A 26581-nucleotide genomic window follows, 5' to 3' on the forward strand; every position below is an offset into this window, starting at 1 on the left:
TAAAACCCTCTTCTCGGCTCAGCTCGTCTCATCTCGTTATCGTTCCATCCCGTCTCCCTCGTCTCCGCGGATCCAGTTGTCCGTTGTCCGTTGTCCGTTGTTCAGTGCGCGTTCCCTCGATAAGCGACACGGCAGAGCAGGCGACGCGTCGAATCGATCCAGACTCGATCTTCGACGCCGTTCAATCGCGGACGCGACAGACCGAGACGGAGCCGTGAGACTCGCTTCCGAGATCCGAGACGTCGCACGTCGCACGTCGCGTCTACCCAGACGAGAGAGATGCTAAACTGCCATCCTCGCGACTCGAGTGTCCGTAAACGCGCGTGATAGTAACTGGTGCTCTTAACGGGCACCTCTTAACGAGTATTTGGTGCTACCGTGTCATCATTTCGATCCTTTCGTTTAAGAGCCTCTCTCTTAGTCCCCCCAGGTAAAATAAAACTCTCTTCCTCTTCCTGTTGTTAGACTCTTTCTTCCTGGTCATTAGCTGGCGAACTGATGATAATTGTGATCTCTGTGATTTTCAAAACAGGAATGTTTGTTTGTTGAATGGACTAGAGAGATAAGGAAGCTTGCAGTGGACAATGCGGTAATTCAGAGAACCAGTGTTTTTGGTGGTAATTACACAGTTGCGGAACCGGTGTCAGGTAGTGTACAGTGTATGGCACTTATTAGTGTTTTGTGTTGCCTGTATACCATAACTGTGGGAACAGTTTCTCCTCAAAGACTGTGCACTGCTGCTTTGTACAGAGTTTCGCTGTTGTGTGTTCTGTCAATTGCGTCAAACTGGTAATGGTGATGATATGTTATCATGAAATAACTTGCGTTTGGTCAAGAGCAAGCACCGAGCCTCACGATGGAGAAATAGGATACACTCGATGAGAAAAAAATGCCTATGTAGAAGAACACATGTTCTGGGAATTGATGGGTATATGCTTTTCCTGCAGGAGACCAACCAGTGGCAGGTTGAACAGTAAAATCTCTGAACATATTTCGGCATCAGTAACCCCTCTCCATGTTTGTCTGGAAGAACAAAGAGGACCAGAACTGGGCTCATGTGACGCCTCACAAGCTCACAGGCCTCAGGTGAGCTTAATTCATTATATATATATATATATATATATATATATATATATATATATATATGGAAAAGTGTGTTATTACAATTAATTGTAATTGAATTCATACAACTATATGAATTTTTTGTTTATTGTTTTGATAATAGGTTAAAAGGACCTTTAAGAATCAAAAAGCAGAAGAAGAAATTCCCGAGGAGGTGGCAGAAGGTAGTTCGATCGAGATTGAGACAGGAGAGTTAAAACAAAGTATGGCCAACACTATCAGCAACATAAAGATGACCAACCCCATAAAGGGGCTTGTCAGCAAACATCGTAAACGTTTCATAGAGGATGGTTTTAATCTTGATCTCACATGTATCCTTTTATTGCTTGATTATTTTGATATATAAGACTATATTTTTGAATAAATAAACATAAGTATAAGTAAATTGATGCTGAATAGATTCCTTAATAAATATTTTGATTTAGATATAAAAGATAATTTAATAGCAATGGGTTTCCCAGCTGAAAAGTTGGAAGGGGTATACAGAAATCATATTGATGATGTTGCTAAACTACTGGAATCCAAACACAAAGATCACTACAAGATTTATAATTTGTAAGTTTGTTATTTGCAAAACAATGTCATTTAAGATATTTCTTTCGCAACAAAAGAGTCTTAGCATAACTTAATAATGTTTCAGGTGTTCCGAAAGAACATACGATTTCAGTAAATTCAAGCAAAGAGTAGCCACTTATGCATTTGATGATCACAACCCACCAATGTTGGAACAGATCAAGCCCTTTTGCGAGGACGTGCATTTGTGGTTATCTCAACACAAGGACAACGTGGCCGCAGTTCATTGTAAGGCAGGCAAAGGTCGAACAGGCGTAATGGTGTCCTGTTACCTACTCCACAGCAAACAATTTCTCAATGCCACCGATGCCCTTAATTTTTATGGAACTATACGCACTCACGACAAGTAAATATGATATTATTAAACTTTCGAGCGCTTTACGCTTGTCTGAATAAGCGAATTCTTACTTATTCGATTTTATTGTAACGCAGGAAAGGCGTAACTATACCGTCGCAGATAAGATACGTGGATTATTATGCCACCATTGTCAAAGAGGGTCTCAATTATCAACCAGTGACATTATTATTGCGCAAAATACAACTGGATCCGGCCCCTATTTTCAATGGCGGTCAAGCATGTAAATAATTTGTATAAAAGTTTTACAATAGATTTTTATTGACGATTGATATCTAATTTAGTTATTAATTTTATTTATGTAGAAAGTAAATTAAGCCTTTAATTTTTTCTACATATCTTTCTTTGTGACTTAATTAGTTTATTACTATTGTAGGTTTAGTATGCTCTTATTATAGTTTAAAAGATGCGTTTTATGTTATTAGGTCTGAGTTATACAATCTCGGAATCAAAGAAGAAAATATTCTCGGGTGATTACGAGGTTCGGAAAGGTACGCCTATATGCATCTCGTTACAACACAGTGTTGCTCTGACGGGTGACATACGAGTGGAATTCTTCAACAGACCAAAAACCAAAATGAAATCGAAGGTACATACTTATGCTTTATCATACTTTTCTAGTACAGATTAATAAAACATTTTCTTTTGTTACATTTTCCAGGAAAAAATGTTTCATTTCTGGTTCAACACATTTTTTGTCCGTGAAAAACTAAATTCCGAGTATGACAATGGCGAGTTACTTGTTGAAAGAGCGACGAGGGCATTGAGCTGCGACGGCACAGCCATGGAGTGTCCGATGGTTACGTCGCATGTAAAATCCAGAACAGGCTCGTTGGCAAGCCTTGGTTCTATGCCGCCTACCCTCGTTTTACGGATAGGCAAATCTGAGTTAGACAAAGCACATAAGGACACGAATAACAAGTTGTACAGTGAAGATTTTAAAGTGAGTTGCGTTCGCGTGATGATAATATATATATCAGCTATCTTACAATTATAGTCTTAGCCTCAAATATTCAGCATGTTCAACATTTTGTCAATTATAAATATTGTAATTAAAACATCGAAACGTATTACAGTTTTCAACGTTCTGAATTAGATAGAAATTTTATCAATTGCAAACAATTTGTAATTACATAAGATTTTACAGTTCAAACGAGGTAGGATGCAAATTATTTTCTAATTATTCTTTTTTAATTGCAGGTGAGTCTATTTATGCATTGTGTGGGCGGGAGTACATCGTCGGCTGTGCCAGCGACGACGAACAGAAGCGGGGACGGCGTGCAGCTGGGGATGGGCGGGCAGGAGACGCCGAGCGAGTCGAGCGAGGCGGACAGCAGCGAGTGCGACACCACCGGTGACGAAGACGGTTGGGAATCCGGTGAGTCCTCTGCATCCCTGGTGGTAAACCACCGCCAACACCATCATTCTATTACACACAGCGGTAGCCGTACACACGTTAGCGGTCTCCGTCCGTGCGTTAGTTTCAAGGAGACCGCCAAGGGTCTGTTATCGCGTGGTGACAAAAGTAGGAATAGTAACAGGCAGAACGTTGCCGGGGCGAGCGCGAAGCGTTCTTCCGCTCCGTTCGCGCGCTCGGCCGTTCTTGACACGTAGTAGTTTAATAAATCCTCTCGGTACTTAAGAACACGGTGTATCTCCAGTATTTCGTGTTCTCGCGTGTGTCGTGACGCGGACATTTCCCATTTTTGCGGAGTCGTGACGTGCGCGTTTTTCACTCTCCTTTCTTCGTCGAATCGCGTTACGCGCGTTAGACGGCTTGGCGCGCATAAAATGATGATTAGAAATCGGAGAGATATGTTTTCGCAGTAATTGCCACTCGTTACGCCGCTCTTCCTTCATACGATTATTTCGTTTTTCATTCTGTTTCTCCTTCTCGTTTTCTTTTTCTCTCTTTCTCTCTCTCTATCTCTATCTCTCTCTTTCTCTCTCTATCTTTCACTTTTTCATTATTATGTCGTGGGACCATGAACTTCATTTTTCGTATTGACGATTTGTGTCTTACCGACTAGCATATTATTAATTGTTAATCGATTCTTCGCGTAATCCTCGATAATAAAGTAGTTTATATCGTTAATGTGTGTGCACCAAGAGTAAAATAGTTAGTAAATTGATTAGTTTGCCATGTAGAATTTCATAATGTAGAAATTGATAAGTAGCAACGAATTAAATGTAATGTGATTTTACCAATAATAGGAGACACATTTTTGGGATTTAATAATTTATATATAATAGCAATCTGGTTTTCGTTATTTCTGATGAAGTTCTGAACGTACCCTATACAGAAAGATGCATATTTTTTATTTAATTATATGATACGTATCATTTTTGTTACGTGCTTTGCAAACGATTGCAAATAGAATGGGCATTTACAACAGTGAATAGAACTTTTTAAGCAGATTTTTAAAATTGTATAGGACGCAATTAATTATAAGTGCACATAAAGTAAATCAGTATCAACGTAATTTGTAATTCAAATACCGACAAATAATTTAATAAAAAAATTTTGTACCGGAAGTGCATCGTAAAATTTTTTTCCATCTTTTTTTTGTTTCAAATAAAGAATCAATTATTCTAAAACTAATATTAGTAAATAATAAATATTTTAAGAACTATAAAAAAATAATATAAAATCACACGTTAAATTCTGATAAAATTTAATTTTGCGATTTAAAATATCGCTACTTGCAAAATTTATGCTATTCAAACAACAAAAAATTTTTTTTTAACAATCCATACATTTTTATTGAAAAAATTGTGTGTATGTTTTGCATACAATCGATTTTCATGTTCCGACAAAACTTTTGGATAAACTAGTGATACCGTAGAACGCGCAGTATTAGAGTCTACAAAATGATGATGTATTTTTATCGAAAAGTAAAAATGACTAATTTTATCTATTTTTAATACGCAAAATCGCAAAGCAGTATGCGATATTTTTAATTCATTACAACCATCGAGATTGCACGAAAATTTGTTTTGTTTTTATCTTTTTTTATAATATTGTATATATATATATATATATATATATGTATATATACTTTTTTTTTAATAAGAGCGGAAGTATCAGCGTAATATTTAGTGAATTTAATTTGATTGTGTTTTTATCTGAATAAATTGCAGATTTTATACATATTTCTTAATAATTCTCAATAAAATGTAGATTTTATACACATTTCTTTTTCGTAAATAAGCCCGTAGAAAAAAAGAATCGAAATTATTATGTGAGCGCTAGAAACGAATTGCATAGAGAACACTAGCTGGTTTACACTAAGCTTTCCGAAAATTTCGAATCGCGTCGATATGTAAAAGAAGACAGGTAGAAGAACATAGAATATATACACAATTATTAGGCTGTGCAATATCTAAAATTATCTTTTCTTAAACACACGATACAATCCGAACTCGCGTTTTTTTCATGCACATCTCGTTCGTGTCATAGCACTCTATTTCATAAGAATATAACGTTGCTCGTCGACCAGTTGTTTTGTGATTATAACTACGTGATACACATGTATACATGTAGCGTACATATAGACATTCGAGGGATGCTGAGTGTATAAAAGGATTTACAAATGTATTACATTTGATTGATGCAAAAGTACACAGTTTTATACATTCTGAAAAATACTTGTTCCATCAAAGTAAAAATAAATCGTAGTATCACTCTTGAACAATTTATTCGCCATAAAAGGATTGAAAAAAAGTAAAACAATGAGAATGATGGTAAAATACAGTTTTAAGAAAGCGGTGTTAAAACTGCTATTTTGCCGGGATGTAATTTTTTAATAGATTCAGGCATACGCGCAAGAAAAACTTTTTGTTTATCATTTATCGACGATGAGGAAGTACAAATACGTAGAAATCAGTTTTTATATGTATACCTTGTACGCTGGGATTAATAAACCGCGAATGCTGCTGATTATATAAAATAACGATTTTTGTGTGTAGTCAGTTCGTAATATTAACTCGGATATAAAATAAGATTCAGACTTGCCAAGCAACATATAAGAAAAGAAGAAGAAAATCTGAATATAGATTTAAAACCGTCTGTCTTTCTATCGTCTATATCTTGCTTTTTAATATATACACAGAGAGAATTACGCGATACTTTAGATTTAGATACGTACGTGACTGTCGTTACGTAGCGAATATATGTGTAATATAAGGAAACACACATAAGTTATATATTTATATGTATATATATATATATATATATATATATATATATATATATATAATATACGATTGAGTAATAAACATATACTCGCACATATATACTGGCTTCGGGTCGAACGTTGTTAGTTATTATCTAATTGACTACCGAGATCTACAATTTTTCTCTCGCGTTAGATCGATTATGTATAAATTATTATACATATATTTATATATATTAATAATTGTAATTCGATTTAATGCCCGATAGCATTATTAGTATTACATTGTCGGACAATTATTTTCTTTTTATATAAGATTCGTGATACGATAAAGAAAAATAAGCGCGCGTTTTTACTTCTCGCAACGTCGAATCTGACTTTAATGATACTTTGTCACATAAATCAAAGATTAAAAAAACGAAAAAAAGAACTAGAAGATTCTAAAACGTTTCCATAATTTTATTAGTAATGAAGTGATTATTGACGATTTAAAAGTGCAACATGTTCTATACGTTCCGTATTTCCGGACATATTATATATATATATAATCATATATTTATTGTATAAAAAATATAATATGTATAAAATCATTTTAATTTAAATAAAAACGATATACTCGTTAGTAGGATGTTTTATGGGCACAGGTAAAAGAATCCTTGCAATCGTGATAAAAGGAATTAATTTGTCAAACGATCAGGAATTTATGAAGTATAATTTTGATTAAAATTTGACCTGTATCTCCCGAAGCTAGAATAAAGTGTTCATCGCACGATTTGTAAATATATAGCGATTATGTCGATGTATTCTCGTAATTTCGACAGATTGATTGTGTAGAGTATATAAGATGTGCCAGACTTAATAGTCCAAGGTTTTATCTACGGATTCTTTGAGCAATGTAGCATCAATTTTTGTTTAAAAAAAATTATAGTCTTTTCGAAAAAAAAACACAAATCTAAATAGATAATAAATAGTAAATAAAATGCCTTATTTGTTATTTATTTTTAGGTAGATGTTTGACTTGAATGAGAATTTGTAACTTAGGGGACCAGTCGCAAAAATATTTATAATAATATTGAAAATTGGAAACTAGAGACAATGAATGAAAAAATAATTTTTCTCGTAATTTTGATTGAGAAAAAATTGATCCTACATTTATCTAAAAATTCGTAGATAAGTTTTGTACTAGATCTGGAACATAAATTGTGGAGCCTAGAAACTCAAAACACATCCGTAATGAGTCCCTCTTTAAGTTGTCTCAATACTTTTGTGATCGTAGCATTGAGATTTGTACTGGATTTTTTGGAAAGCATGGATGTCGAATGTATTTTCCCCCCTCGTCTTTTTAGGATGAAGTGTAATTCAGTCTCGTTCTTTTATTTTCCGACAATATTTCGATTGAATAAATCGATATCAAAGCACTGTTAAGTTTTTCTCATCTCTCTTTTTCTTTTTATTTTAATGCTATTTTTTCTTGTCTCTCAAGTTGCATGTAAATAATTTATGTAATCGCGATCTATATATATCTGAAGACAATGTTTGAGACATGTGTAAGATCTGTATAAGCAAAATGTCTGTTTTAAATGTATAGTTATTTTGTGATATTATTCATATACTTATTATCATTATATTAATCATATATATATATATATATATATACATATATATATATCGTTGTTATATTATTATTATTATTATTATTATTATTATTATTATTATTATTATTATTATCATCATCATCATCATCATTATTGTTATTATCAGTACTATCAAAATGTGTCATTTAATATATCAGAGAACGCACTACACTGCTGTTACATACTGTCGCTATTTTCCAATCATATTTCGCGAGAACGTTCTTTACGACTTATTACTTAGCATAATTGAGATGTTAACGATTTTTCAATGTAATTTTATGTTACGAATGTATTTCTGTAATTTAATATTTTTAAGAATAAGGTTACATATACACATATATTACATATACAATACATACATACATATATATATATACATATATATGTACATGTATGTATGTGTGTGTGGGTGTGTGTGTGTGAGTGTGTGTGTGTGTGTGTGAGTATGAGTGTGTATGTATGTATATAATATACGAATACATGGTACTATACATTTTGTAACATTTTCTATTTGCAGCGTCTATTTCTGTAGAGAAACATACATGTTACTTTTTTCAATGCTATCTCCAGACAATGTCTTTTCTTTATATTCTCACCCACTCTCTTTTTCCGAAGATATTATGTAGCATTTATAAACATCCATAATGACAGCTACATTCAATATCGTGATAATCCCTAGTGTGTATTGGGAAGATCGAAGTAATTTATATTCGAAGTTGAATATGTTGAATAGATTAATTCTTAAAAGCTTGCATTTTATTTATTGCACTGACAATGAGTGTTACCACACCCGCTTTTTCGTAGAAATATTACATGCTGATCCAGTTTGCGAAAAAAAAATGTTGATTCAATGCTGAAAAAAGACAGTCCGAAAATATTCAATTTTTAATTCCACGTGCTTGCACATATAGAACGTTGTGTGTGTGTATGTGTGTATGTGTGTGTGTGTGTATGTGTATATATAAATATATATATACACAAAATTTTTCTTTTTTTTAGGATTTTATAATTCAGAAGAATTTCACATATATATTTTTAATTTCTAAAAAAAACTAGATAGAAATATTTAAATTGATAAATATTAAATAATGTATTTACAAGTAAATCTTCTCTAAAAAGATCTCTTTTTAGAATGAATATAAAAATCGGGGCAGTCTTTTTTCAGTTGCTCTTTCTTTCAGTACTCATTTATTTTCGTTTCACATTATTTTCACATTACATTTACATGTTACATTAGTTATTAGAACATGATCACAATCACATTGTATAAACGATATCATTTCGTAAAACAGAAAATAATTTACAGTTCAACATTGGACTCTTGTCGGTTTGGTGCATCGTTATCTTTCTGTATTATATGTTCACTGCATGCCGTCATAATGTATATTTTTACAAGTCGCTATCATTAATTTTTGTCACATATTATCAGTATCGTGTCGTTCTCGACTTTCGTAGGATGATAATGTTTCGCAAAGTGAGGGTGAGGGTAGGAGTGACGAATTAACTTGACAAATGTGATTTTCTGCACGTAATTTAAGGAATAAATTTTTTCTGATTCTCTCGCGAAACCGGAAACACATTTAAGATATAATTATTTAAAACGTAATTTTCATTCATATAAACGTAAAGTCCAATATGAGTTACATGCGATTTTTAGTCTGAGCGAAAGAAAATCAGAATAAGATGAAAATGGAAGAAGCACTTTGCCCTCGACCGTCGTTCTTTACGTATAAAAAAAAAATCGTCAAAATAAGCCATTGTCTCATCACTGACTGACCGATTGTGTCTCTCTGTATCTGTTCATCCTTAGTGGACTTGGACCAGCGTGTCGGCCGGTACCGTCTTCTATCGGATGGAGGGATGATAGATCTTTTGTGAGCCCATCGCCAATCACTCCTAATCATCCTTCGACTTCATTGACATTTAATAAGTTTCCAGACACACATATACAAACACATGCATATATGCATATATATACAAAGACATTGTGCAGCGCGCTGCACGAAACATTCATCATTGTGTCGAAAGAACGATGTTCTGCGCGTTCAGGTTTACGTTTAAACTTTTGTACTTGAGTTAATAATATCTTATTTACGCTACGAGAAAGAAAGAAGCCAATGTGATTTTTTTCTACATAAACAAAAAAAAATAAAAAAAAAGATATAGAAATTAATCGCTTTCTTGCCATTACGATCCACCGTGATGATTCATGTTGATGATGATTTTACACAATTTACACACGCAAACAGAAAAATGTAGAAATTAAGTTTACATTACGAGTGATTGTGAATGAATGGAAGATGAAGAAGAAAAAAAGAGGGAGAAGAAATAAGAGAGAAAGGCAATTTGATTGAAAGACGAGTGATTGAGATGAAAGTATTCATTATCCGTAAGAATCTAATCAAAATTAATGTATTCACAGGTTTACTAACACTGTTTATATTAAGCACACTTTACTTGAATTCTTTCATTTTTCTCTATAAGTAATAACCTGGTTGAGCTCACTCCATTCTGCATGGCACATTATTTTTTTTCACTCACATAGCAATGGAACACATAGACAATTTTTATTGTATTCCATCAAATGTTACAAGCATTTCAATTTATGTTCGATATTTTTGAATAAAAAAAATTTTATTGAAGGATACATCCTAAATTACAAAACATTAACATATAATAATAACAAAATATTTTATATATTTGTTTTGTGATACGGAGCCTTTATCGCAATAATTTTTAAATACATATAAATATATATACAAATTTTTTAAATTAATTCAAATTAATTAATAACATTTATTAAAAATGTATGTATATATATATATTTAAGAGTTATTGTGATGGCTTTCTCATTAATTAAAATTAATTAATTTTTCACAGTAATGTGTCTTTTTCTCTGTATAATCTAAATGTAAGTTTTAGTTGAAAAATTGAATTCATATGCTTAATCTATAAAATTTAATCCAATGATATTTAATAATATTGATTCGATATACCGAAAATTGTCTATGCGTATATGCGGAAGCTTAAGAAATTGTCAAAATTTCTATAAATGGAGTTATATGAACGTACATTTACGTCATGAGTGAGCTTGTAAATTCTATAAATATTGAGTTCTCTCTCGTGACGAACGCATATCTGTAATACTATTTATCTGAATGCGATGAGAAAGATTTATTTTTCTTGGAGCATTTAAAAAATATTTCATGATGCTGTCCTATATTGTATATTACTTATTGAACAAGGCGAGACACAGAATTTCCAAGTTTAATATTTTGTAAAACAATACGTGATTATTAAATTATGACACTTATTTTTTTCTGTTTGCAAACCTGTGATTTATAGTAATTTTTTTTTTTTAATTAAAAAAAGTATACAGCCAAACTTCAAAACGCGATGACAAATATAGAAACATTGTGTCTGTTAGGTAGAAGAAACAATCGAAAACAAATAAACGGTCCATATAAATATATATGGCATAGCGGAAGTGCATATTTATATGAACTATATATAGACCGCGAAAAAAAGAAAATAATGCTGTATAAAAACGAATATTTTCATAAGAATAAATATCGTAAGTCAATAATAATAATATCTAGAGAGAATATTGTATGGAACCGCCATCGATTTCTTCGTTGAAAGAACCGATTCTTACCGTATCCTTGCGAGTTTCTCTCACGGTTCGTGAACGACGACAATTTGAACAAGATCTGGAAAGGGATTTTTTATGCTGATAGGGCTCAATATTGATTGGCGATACGAGTTTGAGAAATCCAGCGAGCCTTTTCTTTGAATCTTATTAAATTATAGGATGTTTCAAATTCATCGCATTTCTTTTTAAATTCTTCAAACTTGAACCCGAATTTTGTCAGCAAAGATGTTATATAAATATTATAAAAATTAAATGTCAAATTAAGTAAAATTTTTAGATTAAATTATCAATTAAAAAGTTAAATTAAGTCATTTTTTATAATTAACTGAAAACATGATTAAATTAATTTGTTATGATTCTTTGTAGTTTTAATATTATAATAATTATAGTAATATTTTGTTTAAATTTACTGAATAAAAATTCTAAGTTTGTCTCAAGAGGAGTTTACAGCTAAGAGAAATTGCGATATTCGAGACATCCTAATACACGTCTAATACATATTTCAAAATACTTGCAGATATGGTTCTGTCTAAAAAATGTATTATTATTTTGTTCGATATTTTCAATTATTACATATATTTTGGAGACGAATCTTTCATCTCTCGTTGCGATTTTTGACATAAATTTATAACATGAACCGTGTGTGAAAGTGTACAAAAAAGTATTTACTCTTTCCATTTAATATTTAGCACTATTTCAGCATAATGCTTAAAAAATATGTAGATACTTCGCGCAAGGATCTCCATCGTGATCCTTTCGCGAGTATAAAGTTTATACGTGTTTATGTCGACTCGACACATCCTGAACTTTCTTTCCGGTGCGATCTATTACTATCTTTATCGGTTGCATTGTCTTCTGTTGCATTGAACATTTTAATAACATATATAGTTTGGAGTATGTTTGTTCTATAAGGATTATATTCCAGAAAAAAATATTACTATCTTTACGAATGCTGACTTCAATAAATTTTTTCTGACAATGAAAACTATGTAAAGTGGATACATATATATATATATATATATATATATATATATATATATATGATGTCTCTCATTTATGTATAAACATCTGTCCACACACATAGTTCCTTGCGGTTTATGTTCGCAAATTATTAATTGTCAAGAAGTAGACCGTTCGTGGGCGAACATAATCTACAATCGCTTGACGAAATGGTAAACTTTTTCGCGCGATTAATAAAATGTATAGATAAATATCATTACGCGACGAGATTTCGAAGATGTCAAGGAAGATGGATGTTTCGATTACTTTACTGATTACTATACTTGCATACATAGCGATTATTATTTAAGTCGATCTAAAGAGCGAATTCGCGATATTTGCGATAAGCGAGAGAAGTGTTAAATTTTTCCTTGATGATCTATATGCATATGACAGATAAAAGTGAGATAAAAGTTGCATGAGAATCTTATTTTTAGTAGTAAACGATTTAAAGCCGCGACTTTGAGCAGTATGCACATAAATTTTATACAGAATCGCGCTGATAACGATTGGTTACTATTATTCTTACTCTTGCATATAAAACTTTACAATACATAGTTGGTCCTCGACCTACATTAAGGGCCAGTTTTCCAAACATTGATTAACTTTAACCTTGGTTCAAATTATATCTTCCTCTCTTTTTCCTAAACTTATCCGGAAAAAAAAACGAAGATGTAGTTTAATTAAACTGAATTAAAATTAACCAACGTTGGAAAAACGGGCCCTAAGACGCTTAAGTCGGGTGGTCCAGAAAAAGAGCGATATATAATAGAGAAATATTTTTGAAAAAGCTTTAAGCTGTTTTTTGGTAAAAAAATAAGTTTGTTTGGAAAAAACTTTTTATCGCAATTTGTATAATATATTTTACAAAAATATTTAAAATTAAAATTTATCCAGAAAAATTTACATTTTAGAAATTAAAAAATAAAATCATATTATGTCAGTATTCTATTTGTCAAACACTCGTGTACAATCTGAAAATATTATACATAAAAAATTTATTGTAAATATTTTCAATATTATTTATGTCCCCCCTGTCATTTACTCTTTGTAAAGTATACTTTTTGCTTGTTTATATTTTAATAAAAACGACAACCTCTTCACACAGAGAATTTATTTATTTATTTTTATTTAATCCTCGACTTTCTGGATCATCTCGTATAAGACTTCATGAACGCAACGGACAAAACTCTTCTTGTACATTTCGTTACACGAACGCGTCTGCTCGGCTGTTTTACATTTACGCGATAAACGTATTTTTGTACTTTCTCCTTATTGTTAAATTGGATCCTCAGATATGTATGCCGTATCTCTCGATGCGTGTATATAAGATCTCATATTATATTACATACAAGTATTAATTAATGCTTGCGCGTGAATTATCTGCCATTTCTTATTTAGAACAAAATAATATCGATTAGAGATCGATTTAGAGCGCGCGGGGCAATCTGATATAATAAGATATTTACTTCGCCGATTTTTTATATCGCACCTATCGGTGTCGACAAGAGTAAGATTTTGTCATAAAATTGTGAATATATATATATATATATATATATATATATATATATATATGTATGTATATGTATATACATATATATACATATATGTTACTCACTGACAAATAAATGTTACACGATGCAGTTTGTGTAAGAATATCCCTGGTGTTCTTCCGAACGAGCCGCATCTCTCCTCCGATTTATTTTCTCCGTTATAAGTAGATTGTACATTATGAAATAATAATTGTAATACAAAAGCTGCAAATTTACCGTTGATCATTTCCAGAATTTATGAAGAGATTAAAGCGAACAACTTAGAGGTATATTTTATCATATTTACGGATATTTGTCTGCGTTTATATAAGCCTGTTCTTTATCCGACAAAACATGTTCGATATAATATCTGTAATATCGCTGCCTTAACAACCCCGTTGCTATCGCAAGCTTTGACACTAATATCTATTAGTTGTCGGATCGAACACTGCAATGAATGTAATAAAGACATATGATTAAACCTCTTATTATTATTGCGAATAAAATAATTGTGTATAATCAGTTTCAGAGAGTATTTTTCGAACTTTCATATTTAAGATTCAGCAATATGAACACACACATGTCTGATTTTGATATATTTTCTTCTCGCAATCAGGTTTGTTGCATTTATCAGGGTAAGTTTAAGAGTATAGAAATTTCCACAGAAAGTTCATGTTTCACGCAAATAAAATATATATAATGAAATTTATTTATTTATTTATTTTATTGTATCTACTTTTTTTTCGAATTCAACGCATTTTCTCTTTTGTAGTCAGGATACTCTGTCAAGAATAGAATAAGTATATAGTCCTAATCCTTCTTGGCTATTTTTATATACTTAAAGTATCAAAAATACAAATTTGATTAATATCAATATTCAATAAAGATAACATTACAATTTAAATGTGTGAGAAATTTGCGTTGAAATCTGAAGAAAAACTAGAAAGATACACAATATGTAAGCTTGATTTTTCACTCTCGACATAAATGTGTGTGTAATAAAAATCCTTATTTTTTTTTAAGCTTGTCCTCGCTTTTTCATAATTGGCATTAGTTTCTGTGTTACCTCAACCTCTTGCCCAAACCTCCGTAACTATTAGTTAGCCCAGAAATTTGTGTTATTTCTTCTCGACATTCGCATCTTTTTCCACGACTGACGATAGGTCTGCTTGCAGGGGAATCGACATATTTGTGACTATTGAGACTTGACTGAGATGATGATGGCGGGGCCGATCGCGGGGCTAAACACTTCTTCACTGTGACGATCAACCTCTGACAGCTGAAACCTCGCACCGCTTGATTACTGAGTCAATTGTTGTGTGCGAATAGATGAAACAACCACCATCGCCATCCTGTGCCTGCCACACCACGCATGCATACACACCCTGCTCGCATATTCCTCGCCCCCGCAAAATTCTTCTTGGTACACACACGCTGATGCTTCACGAAAAAGAATTCCCTTATCATTAGAATTAATTAATTTAACACATTGTCATCGCGTGTATCGCCGCGTTATGTGCGATCAGTATACGGCTTTTGTATAAAAGAAATAAAGCGCTGGTTTTAATTAATTTCACTCTCGATTTATATGAAAAACGATCTATTAAGTAGCAATTAAATAAATAATTTTTTGTATATATAAAGACAGATATAAATTAATATTATTCAAGCTACAAGTATTACTCGCGCGAATCTAAGTCGAACTTTAAGCCCAGTGGTCGTTGCAAATAGATTAATTCTTTACATTAATTCTATATTGGTTGTGCCAATGTAGTAATATTTATCAAAATTATAGAAATTATAGAAATCATTTTTAAAAATTTTATATTGTGAAGAGAGTTTTAAAGGAAAAACTTTAAAAGCCTTTTTCATATTTTTTTACATGGAAAGGCGCTTGGTTTCTTCTGTGGAAAAGCTATTTATATTAGTACTAGTTAGAAATCTTTTTATAAAAACGAATATATTCGGCAACATTTTCCTTTCAATTTCGCGCGACACTTCTCTTACTGTCGAGCGAGAATCGCGAGCATAAAGTATTCCGAATGTAGTCTTTTAAATAAAATTAGTATTGTACTGATAAATAGTGATCTTCACTAATTTTGTTAAAAAAAGTAAAAGTTATACGCTATTGATTCCGCATAGAGAAATAACTCGCATAAATGAAATAGAAATCGAGTTGATTTTTCATTTTTCATTTTTTTCTATTTATTTATTCTCCAAGAGGGAAACAATAACGATATTCGCGTTTTGCGAATAATTTATTTATTTACTTTTTCTCCGACGTGTTTTACTCGTATTAGTATACGTACACGTTTTTTTTTGGAGTCTCTTCAACGTGATCGACGATTCTTTTTGATGATGTAGACATTCGATTTATTCGCACATTATGTATTCACGCGTTGATATTATTATTTTAAGTTTACCTATTTTTTGTTATCAAGGAAATTCGTCGTAAAATTTGTACAATATTTCCAGCTTTTGTTATATAAGTATTGATAAAGCATTTGATAAAGCAGGATGTCCACCCTCAGTAACAATTGTTTGATAAAAGTAAATAAATACTACGATTAATTTGTACAAATAATTGTCTATAGTGATCATCTGTTCTTATTAATCTAATTTAATCGCATTAAAGTGATAAGAAAAAAAAATACAATGACTGATTGTTAATTTACGCAATTGAAGTTTTGCATCGAAATACAATTGTTTCTCCGAAAAAAGATTTTGTTATATATTATTATTATTATGATTAATTGGATCGTTTATGTATTTTTTATTTATGACTATGTTGTATCAGGGTTTTTAATACTCTATCCCAATCTTTGTTTTTTGTATTACTATGCCATTATTTAGGAGGATTAACAACGAGAAAGATAGAAAATATAGCGTTGTATGCGTTCAAAAACGCATTACGAGAGAATAGATACGTAAGATCCATCATAAAGTTGAAATTACAATAAACGATTTTTACGTTAGATCGATAAGATAGTAGCAATAAATAAATAAATGTCGTTTGATTTATTTCTACACATTTAATCGGAAAAAAGATATCTTCTGCTGCAGTAGAATAAACCGATATCTCGCATATATTTTTCGCAATAGCGTTTAAGTTTGTTGTTAACGAGAGTACATCCTATTCCCGAAACGTCTAGATACGTTTATGACCTCATCAACAGTCTGCTTTTTACAAAGTAGAAACAAAGCATATATATGATTGTTACTATATATGCGTCTACGCAAAAATGCATTTGAAAGGAATAGAGAATGAGGAACTTTACCTTTTCAGATAGATTCATTTCACTCACACCGGAAGCTTTACTGGGACCAATAAAACTACCTTGTAAGTCTGCGTATTTTTTTTTCTCTGCTGATGATAATCTTAATTTTAAGAACTCTATATTTATGATATATAATATAAATTAATGACTCAGCCTATAGAGTACAAAATACATGACTTGATCTCAGAAATAGGAAACTAATTATTTTTGTGTCTTCGAAAGAGCGCGGCGTTAATCTTTTGAACAATGTCATTACATGACACATTTAAAGAATCATTAACAAAGGACAGATTTATTTACGTGAAAATAGTCTAAAGTTATTTTTAGTAAATTGATTTTCTCGTCGAACATACACACGCGGCAGTGACAAATCGTGTCTAATTAATTGATAAAAGCATTTATTTTACCTGAATTATAGGAGAATTCATTTTAAAATGAATAAATAATTAAAATATATATGGAAAAAGAAGGATTCGAAAGTATGCCATAATAATTAACGTCATAATAACATTCGATTTTTTTCTTTTTGTATAATATTTCTACTTTTGTAACTCGGTGATGTATATTTCGAATGACTAACGCGGAGTATGCGTGTTTCTTTATTCTCTCGAGGACGATGCATCGCTATTATTTAACTAACTAATCTATCCTACTCGTAAGATTGTTTACGATTTTTTTTTTGCTTCTATGACGCAACAACGAAATATATCTGTTTTATTTTTTTATATGTACATTCTCGTTTGTTTCTCTACGATCTATTGCGCAGTTAAAAACAGTTTATTTGAAAATTTGTCGAATTTAGATCTTACGTGATCTTTTTATATATATATATAGCGCGCGCGCGCGCGTTTTATTTTAATAATCTCCCTTTAAACTGCGATTTTGGTAGTCCAATTTATATCGTTTAACGGTTTAAAGATAGAGAAGCAATACCATATATTATCTGCAGATAATTAAGTTACATGTAATAATGCGTTTAAATGACAAATTGCGTACTTTACAATGTACCTTGCAATAACAATAAGTTTGATATTAAAACATATCTTACCTTTATTTCTTTTTCATCCTTCTCCTCGTGCAAGAGCTTGCACTTTTTCTGATAAAAAAGATATTATGCTAATAATTTATAATATTTATACGAGTGTTCCACAATTTATTGTTAAATTATTTTTAATCAATTAATGCTTTGAGAAATATAATTTTAATTTCTCTTTGTCATTTAAGTTTTAAAATAAATTTTAAAATACAATTTTGATGCATAATTGTATTTAAAATGTTAAAAAAAAGAAAATTAATGTTTGAAATTAAGAATTCAAACGAGTTAGTTCAACATTTCAAGTTTAAATATGCAACATACGAGAATTTTTAGTAAATTTTATGAAAATCTTAGTCTGGGTACGAAAAGTTAACAAAATATATATATATATATATATATATATATATATATATATATATATACATATGATATTTATACTTAAATAAATAATTATATTGAGTTCATCCTAAACAAAGATCGATTCTAAAAATTTGTTGAATTAAGATATGTGAAGAATATTTCAAGAGAGACATCTCACACTGTGTCTTCGTAATTACTTTTTGTATTTTTTCCATCTATTATAATAATGTTCGAAACATATAATGCAGAATTCTAAAATTTATCTCCCTCTACCTCTGCCACGATTAAAACCTCCTCTACCTCGACCGGATACTTTTCCCTTGGGCGGTGGTGATTTTGGTCTAAGCGCCTCTATTCTCTCGGTGCAACCCGTAGTAATTTGTCCATTGGCGAAGTAACTCTGATAAAGATCTGCATTGAAATTCGTGTTTGTCAGTTCTGGTCCAACGGTTAACCAACCAGGTCTGATGGTACTATCGCGACCGAAGAGATGTAGCCTGAACAGAACGATGGACGTGATATTTTCCGCGAAAAACAGATAAGTATAAAAAAGGAAAAGTATTCAAAATTATCCTTTTGGAAAATTAAATATCAATAATAAATTTCTAGTTTATATTAGAGAGATAAATTCTGAGCTTAATTTACTTGTAGATAATTGCATATTATATTCGCGTACCTTCTTCGGCCAAGACAAAAGTGTTCGATGATATGAAAGATCTCCACAGGTTTTTCAATGGATCCATAATCGGGCTCCTCCGATATGATGAGATCGATGTCGACATTTGCGTGGATAAAATCACCGTCGGTAGAGCGTCGTACCGTACCCTTAATACCCATCAAGCAGTGCTCTTTCGTCCTCTGCAGCACTGCTTTGCTGTCTAGATTTTTACTATGTCCCGGATTATTGATGTTTGTACGGATCCAGCAAATATCCTCGCAACGCCGGAAACCCCACTTACGTAGACAAAACCGTCCCATGTCTAAGCCATCACTGCTACCACACCAAAGAAATACAAAGCTTCGGTTGGCGGCCACTTCACCAATATCCAGCTCCATTATCTACGATGGGCAAACGGAAATAAATGATAAAATTAATTAATTTTTCAATCTGAATAAATTCAAGACGGAAACTGAAATTACAGATGGTCTGAGACTGAAATGTTTTTAGCATGTACAATCTGTTTATTACTGTGAATGAAATTATTTATTACTTTATTATGTTTTACTATAAATGCGAGAAAAGTTTAGAATATATATTTTTAATTAATTGCAAGGATTGCAATTGTTTCGAAAAAAAAGTGCGTATGGTTAAGAGAATAAAATATGATTGTGAGACTAACTTGGTCCCAATTCCAAAGCTGCACATTGGTTGCGCCACATGTTCTCTGATATTCTTCCAAAGGTGGTTCTATAAGAATGACATCAAATTTACAATTGAGCTCTTTCAAGTTATACGACAGCAGATCTGTTTTTAGATACATTGGCGGGGTCGCGGTTTCCGCGATTAAATCATCCTTCAGTTTAATCAGTTCGCGCAACTTCGGATATTCCTCGAATCTATCTGCCAAACCCACGTCTCTGATAAAGTTTTGTGGCCGTTGGCCAGTATCAATGAAATGCTGACAGTAATCATTGTGTGGATTTGACGATTGTGTTCCCTTTAAACATACATAGGATATTAAATGTAAAATAATTTAATACATATAATAATAATAATATTCGAATATAAACAATATGGATAAATACCTTTAAGAATGTTGAAGAATCTTTATAAACAATCTCATCCGTTGGAGCAGCGTCATCTTTCAAATCCTTGACTGCATTGTCAGATTTATCATTGGACAGCCTGCTCCTCTTTTTTTGTGTATCCTCCACATCTGTTCCCAAAATTTGTCGCAATTCATCCACGCTGGAAACTCCCAGCTGTAAACAAAAAAATAAATAAATAAATACATCACCTGTTTTTTGTATATATCTAACCTAAAAGTTTAAGACTGTCACTTCTTTCCTAGAGTGTGTTTTGATGCTCACCGTTTGTGCTAAGAGTTTCTTGCGTTTCTGAGAACGTTCCCAACGAGCTTGCAGCATCGTTTATATTTTTATTTGCAATACATCATAAACATCATGTAAACATATCCGATAGATTTCGATTCATTTTGCAGAGAATTATACATTACTCTCGGGTAAAAAAAATTTAACCTGAAGATTGAATGGATGTGTAAAAAGAAACGTAATTTGTTTCTCTCACAAAGAGATTATTATGACTTTGATAATTATTTACACATACAATGTAGTTTCATTTAACTAGAGAGAAACTTCATCTTTGATTTCATTGCTTTTATTTGTTCTTTTTAAAACACAATAGCACGGTTTCTTCTCCCTGTTTCTTGTTTTGTTTAATCTTGTATTTCAGTTTTTACAGAAACTTTGAGAAATTGTCGACGTCTGTAACGCACTATTTAACCTCTTATCAGATGCCGACATGTATCAGCTGATACCAGTCATAGCAAAATCGTCAAAACGCCAGTTGAAATAATTGAGGTTACGTCGACGATTAGTTGTATCGGTAATGACGATTACTACATTACCACGTCGCATCAATGCTGTCATAAGTCATTAGGTATAAATAAAATATCTGTAAAAATTATTTAAAATTTTGTCTAATTTTCTATACATAAAATCTATATGTAGGAAACACGATTATCAAAATTACAATATATAATATAATACAATATAATAAGAAATTTATAAGAACATATTATATATTAAATTTATAAATAAAATATAATATTAAATGTTATCATATATATAATAAATTATAATAAATAAATATATATATATATATATATATAATAAATAATTATGGTATATACATTCCACGAGCTATCAATGGTGAATACTAAATAACCATGCAATATAAAATATTATAGATAATTTTCAACATTAAATATAATAATCTTGAAAGATGTAAATCTATCTTTCTAATGCGTTGCAGGAAAGTTGATTTAAAATTTACAAAAAATCTGTATGTATAAAAAATTTGGCATACTATGTATGCATATTAATATATACAAGATATATGAAAGATAAGAAAAAAAGATAGAAAAGTGTCGGTTTAAATTTTCGTCGAATTTTGTACTTCATTTTTGTTCTATTTCTTACTGTATATACAATGTAACGAAAAGGAGAGACAATATAAACAAATATATTATATATATATATATATATATATATATATATATACATATATATAGAATTCTCTCTATAAATATATTTACTATCTGTAAAATTACTTGTGGAAAAACTGTCATAAGAGAGAATCGTTGCATTTATATATTATACTAAAAATCTATTTATTCTGCCTATCATTCAGTTCATAATTAAAGAGAAAAATATTTTAATAATCATTTATATATTATACTAAAAATCTATTTATTCTGCCTATCATTTAGTTCCAAATTAAACAGGAAAATATTTTAATAACTTCATTAATCAACTTGATTGTTATTTCTCGATTATCATTATATCATATTATTAAATTTACGAGCTACAATTAATTGAAAGAAAAAAAAGAAACTTATCATGCATTATTTCGGTCTATCATTTCTGTTCTCAGTCGAATTTAATTTCTAGGAGACAAATTTTTTTACACATTGCATATAATAAGACTACAAACCTACTAATGAGACTGAAACATTATCACATACGTTAAAATAGATATATGTATATGGTGTTGTATATGGTTTGATAAATAGTTGTGGAGCGAACTTTTTGATTCTTTGTTACAAAAATGCATTTAATCAGAAGTAGAAAAAGGCTCAAACAAAGGAAATGCAGAAACAATTACGCAGTGAGAAAAGAATAAAATCAGATGAGATGGACTGCCAGCTCAATGAAAAAAAATGCAAAAATAGACGGAAAAATGTCAATTTATGCAGAAAAGAATGCATAGTTAAGCAAAAGAATCAACCAAAAGGAACAGCATATAATTGAAAAGAAGGAATACATACAACTAGGTAAAGAGAAACAGAACAGAAAATTTCCAATTTGTTGGCTAAGTGAGAAGAGTGAGTCGGATTCACTGACAATTTAGCTAACACAGAGATCAATCCAGGTAGAGGAAGAGAAAGAAAGAAAGTCAAGTAACTACCTGTATCAGAAAAAGAAATGTGTATTCAAAAGAAGAAACCCAGCGCCCGATGAAAGAGCGAGATACAATCAGATCAAGGCATCAGCAGCGACAAGAGTGTTCGCCAGGAAAATGAGGAAGCGTTCACTGACGTCATTGTCGCAAGTGCAGCGCGTACACTGACTTTCCGTTCTCGCTTACGTGCGTGCGTCAGTCGGCTTTGAAATTGGTGCCTGATCGGTACACGTGGCTCTTCCACCAGCGCTAGATCGGCGCGCATGGATTACGCCAAAGAGGTAAGTGCAAACATGCATTTCTTATGCTATATATGCAGGTTTATTTTTTTCTGTACAATGGTATTCCTTTAAAATTAAAAAGATTATATTTTTGAATATTAAATAAGATCAAAATTCTATATATATATATATATATAAAGAAAAAAGGTTATTTCACATATATTGAATATTTTTACGAAAGAAGAATGAATTCTTTCTCTTGATAAAAGAATTTACATGAACCTGTATATATTTTATAATACAAAAATATACGTATTTTCTTATAGAAAATTACTTCCTATATGTCGATGAAAGTCTTTGACATGTCAATCTTGTGCTCTATACATATGCGTCACATTCGATCAACAGATTGTCCCTGGAAAATTCCGTCTAAAAGTACATGCGCTCTAAACTTCCTCCATTCCGCTTCTGATTCTGATTCTCCGTCGTCGTAAGCGCGAATTTTCATTCGAAAATGAATCCGGCACGCCGGACGTGTAATACACGCCGTTCGCCGACACGTGGCCAGGAAAACAATTTTTTGCCGGCGTTCTCCGACAAAGGTCTCGGCTATACGTATATGTGTATATATGTGTCACATATATATATGTTTGTATATTTATACAAATACACATATGTACATATATTACACATCGATAGGTCCGGTAGCGAGGCGCCGATGCGAGGAGCCCTTCTAGAGAAGAGATAGCACGATAATAAAAACCGGGTGAATCGTCCGATATTTGTGTCGCGATTGGTTGCCGCCTCGCGGCCCGGTGCTTACCCCGAAATTCGAGCCGAATTCCGAGAAACGGATTGCCGAGCCCCTTGCACCCCGCGACCCAGGTAACTCCCCTTTTACCACTGCCATTACTTTGTTTACACCGCACACCGCGCCGCCGTCGCTCGCTCGTTCGCTCACTCGCGCCGATTACACAGGCTGGTTACAGCGCTGCCGCCGATCGAGTTGGACGGCAGCAGCAACGAGGACGAGGACCAGACCCGGGACGAAGAGACAGAGACCCACCGGCGGGACCAGGACCAGGCCCCGCGACACTACACCACCCGTTCCGATAAGATAGACAACAGTGTCATCGTCGTCGTGCAGGTCAGTTCGGGATTCCTGAGCGACAAGTGAGATGTGTGAAGTGCTTTTTTTCTCCATCAAGTACATACCCAGCCTCTATCACAAATACATTTGTGACCTATACACCTTTTCGTGTTTAGCTAGGTATCTACATCCAGTTTTTTTTTTTTTCTGCAATGAGAAATCGCACACCACTATTCGTACTCAGGTTACATTTTTGAAGTGTACTTGTGTCTGTCTTTCTAGGTGTTTTGTATTATTTGTTAAGGTACTACTTCTCTATTTCAAATCGACAGTTCCGCGTGTGATGTGATGTTATTCTTTCTAAACGCAACGTTTCCCACAGTTTGTACGTTTGACCTGATACCGTTAGTTTGTACTTAACGATACAATGTTACCGATCTTCACGTATATTTTGAAATTATACGAAAATAAAGAGTGTATCTGGGCATTAAAAATGAAATATCTTCTACATCTGGTACACATTTTTAATCGGGAACATGATATATTTTTGATAAATAAAAAATTTCTTTCCAGAGTTTGAGATTCTGGAAGAATCAAAGACGAAGCAATAATTTTTCGAGCTCTGTCGATGTTTTCTCATTTCTTCAACTTCCGAATTCGGGAAAAATAATAATTAAATAACAATAACAATCAAATAGTAATGACACTTTGTATGACATTCATTTATAATTTAAACCTTATATTAATATATGTCTAATATAATCAAAGATTTAATTAGACATCATAATTCGTTTAATGATCGATTTTATCAGATTAATTTACACCTATCTCTCTCTCCTTCTGTATAGAACATAAAATTACGTCTACGTGACTCGTTGTGATTGGTATTGCCTACGTGATGTTTACCTTTTTTTTTCGTATAGATTATGAACCATGCAGAAACAAACAAACCATCTTTTGCTCGGAATAATGAAGGAATTTCGGCGAATTTGTTGCATGCGGAAGAAAATGTTTAATTTTATAAACGAAAAATTTATAAATAATAGCGAAATATGCAGTTTTCGCTTTCTCCAAACAGAACTTTTACTCGGTAGATAGGACGAACTATTATAGACACCATGAGAAATGCTGCTTTATTAATTTATGCGCTGAAGAGACAGTTCACGTGATCCTGATTATCGTGATCCGCGTGATTCTGATTAAATCCTCGTGACGTACACGTGGGCATGGACAATACGTGATCGCATCTTTTCGCGGATCGTCATAAATCATTATGAAAATCGCGTTTCCACCCCAAGAACATTCACGTGGAACCGTGAATTCAAACGCGCGCGTTAATGATAACTGTAAAACGAAAATGCAAAATCTCTGCCTCCTACAAAAGATTAATCCAACGTGGATAATAATTTAACTATGGATAAATAGTTTAATTAACACGAGATGTATATGAGTATGTGTGAGTATGAATGTGTGTCTGTGTAAAATGGCGCTCTACCATATTCCTTTGCATAGAACACCGTCAATTTAACGAAGGTATTCTTGATCGAGTTTAGTTCTTTCAGACGAATACAAAACGGATGAAACGTGCAACATTTAATTTCTATTTCGAGTACCTTTGTTGTGTTGACAGCGTCGCGACGTGGGTGAGGTGAGGTAGGCGGAGGTCGCGACGGACGCGTCGCTCGTCGGACGACAAGATGAGGCCCGACGAGATGGTGGTAAATAACGGCGAACAACGACGTACAGCGGAGACGATGTCGGAGACATCGGAGGGTACCGCGACCACCAGCGTGTCTGGCAAGTCCGGCTTCGAGAGTCGTGAGGAGTTGCGCGATCTCGCGGCCTTGCTGGGTATCGGCGACCCCGAGGACCTGCACCAGGAGCGCTTCCGGGTAGATCGTCGCAAGCTCGAACAGATGCTTCTCGGTGAGTGGCGAGCACTGCTCAAAATTATTGTTTTGCTAAATCGATATTTTGTAGAATGTACGAAAAAATAATACGGCCTTAGCAGCAAATTTATATTAATATAAAAGAATTGGATTAATAAAAAAACGAGAGAAACATTATATAAAAGATTACATTATGAATAAATTAAAAATAAAAGAGTAAAATTTTTAAGTATATAAATTATATTCCCTGAGAAAGAGTAAATCGATTATGTGATAATATGATTATGAAATAGCACATAGCATTGATAGAAAGCAAATTGAGTTGAATAGATGATCATAAAAAATTTGATTGAGTTAAATACATTATAGGAAATGTAGGGATTATTCCAATCTATTTATTGTAGCGTTGAGTATATTAAACATCCGAAGACTATTATACACTTTCTCCTGACCATGAATATTATATCAGATTACGAGAGAAAATGTGAAGGGGGTTATCAAAGAAAGTAGAGATATTACAA

General features: G+C 32.4%; 3 protein-coding genes across 11 annotated transcripts in view; 2 read left to right on the plus strand and 1 right to left on the minus strand.

The window, feature by feature from the left end:
• Window positions 1–506: 506 nt before the first annotated feature.
• Window positions 507–18362, plus strand: Pten (phosphatase and tensin-like protein). Of its 4 annotated transcripts, none has more exons than XM_072909966.1 (9): window positions 507–647; window positions 948–1086; window positions 1226–1433; window positions 1548–1677; window positions 1763–2041; window positions 2128–2273; window positions 2476–2639; window positions 2712–2993; window positions 3251–13990. In XM_072909966.1, exons 3-9 carry the CDS (start codon window positions 1328–1330, stop codon window positions 3662–3664), a joined length of 1521 nt encoding a protein of 506 aa, XP_072766067.1. In that variant the 5' UTR covers window positions 507–647; window positions 948–1086; window positions 1226–1327; the 3' UTR covers window positions 3665–13990. The 4 variants fall into 4 exon arrangements, with proteins under 4 accessions (XP_072766067.1, XP_072766066.1, XP_072766064.1 ...); XM_072909965.1 differs by lacking the exon at window positions 507–647 and adding an exon at window positions 15218–18362 and having other exon boundaries at window positions 910–1086; window positions 3251–3428; XM_072909963.1 differs by lacking the exon at window positions 507–647 and having other exon boundaries at window positions 910–1086; window positions 3251–3428; window positions 9670–13990.
• A 538-nt stretch (window positions 18363–18900) lies between these two features.
• On the minus strand, window positions 18901–23965 carry Mettl14 (methyltransferase like 14). 3 transcript variants are annotated; one of them, XM_072909904.1, is made up of 7 exons: window positions 23416–23965; window positions 21004–21351; window positions 20748–20915; window positions 20463–20639; window positions 20057–20374; window positions 19393–19775; window positions 18901–19213 (listed from the first exon to the last, which is right to left on the minus strand). In XM_072909904.1, exons 3-7 carry the CDS (start codon window positions 20802–20804, stop codon window positions 18976–18978), a joined length of 1173 nt encoding a protein of 390 aa, XP_072766005.1. In that variant the 5' UTR covers window positions 20805–20915; window positions 21004–21351; window positions 23416–23965; the 3' UTR covers window positions 18901–18975. The 3 variants fall into 3 exon arrangements, with proteins under 3 accessions (XP_072766005.1, XP_072766003.1, XP_072766004.1); XM_072909902.1 differs by having other exon boundaries at window positions 20748–21351; XM_072909903.1 differs by lacking the exon at window positions 23416–23965 and adding an exon at window positions 22867–23003 and having other exon boundaries at window positions 20748–21351.
• Bicc (protein bicaudal C) overlaps window positions 23003–26581 on the plus strand; it is a 35860-nt gene continuing 32281 nt past the window's right edge. For 3 of the 4 annotated variants that reach the window (XM_072909891.1, XM_072909894.1, XM_072909893.1), the window contains exons 1-3: window positions 23003–23141; window positions 24060–24228; window positions 25802–26097. In XM_072909891.1, coding sequence (XP_072765992.1) covers window positions 25869–26097 — 229 coding nt within the window. In that variant the 5' untranslated portion in view covers window positions 23003–23141; window positions 24060–24228; window positions 25802–25868. The other variant, XM_072909892.1, reaches the window with a different exon arrangement.

This window comes from Anoplolepis gracilipes, chromosome 17, assembly GCF_047496725.1.
Source record: "Anoplolepis gracilipes chromosome 17, ASM4749672v1, whole genome shotgun sequence".
Classification (NCBI taxonomy): domain Eukaryota; kingdom Metazoa; phylum Arthropoda; class Insecta; order Hymenoptera; family Formicidae; genus Anoplolepis; species Anoplolepis gracilipes.

Excerpts from the sequence above, each read along its gene's own strand:
- Pten (XM_072909962.1), top strand. The coding sequence starts at position 910 with ATGTTCTGGGAATTGATGGGTATATGCTTTTCCTGCAGGAGACCAACC. Across the intron at positions 2,274-2,475 it reads TTTCAATGGCGGTCAAGCAT|GTCTGAGTTATACAATCTCG; the intron begins GTAAATAATTTG and ends TTATGTTATTAG. Across the intron at positions 2,640-2,711 it reads AAACCAAAATGAAATCGAAG|GAAAAAATGTTTCATTTCTG; the intron begins GTACATACTTAT and ends TACATTTTCCAG.
- Mettl14 (XM_072909904.1), bottom strand. The coding sequence starts at position 20,804 with ATGCTGCAAGCTCGTTGGGAACGTTCTCAGAAACGCAAGAAACTCTTA. Across the intron at positions 20,640-20,747 it reads AGAAACTCTTAGCACAAACG|CTGGGAGTTTCCAGCGTGGA; the intron begins GTGAGCATCAAA and ends TTTTGTTTACAG. Across the intron at positions 19,776-20,056 it reads AGCTTTGGAATTGGGACCAA|ATAATGGAGCTGGATATTGG; the intron begins GTTAGTCTCACA and ends TGCCCATCGTAG.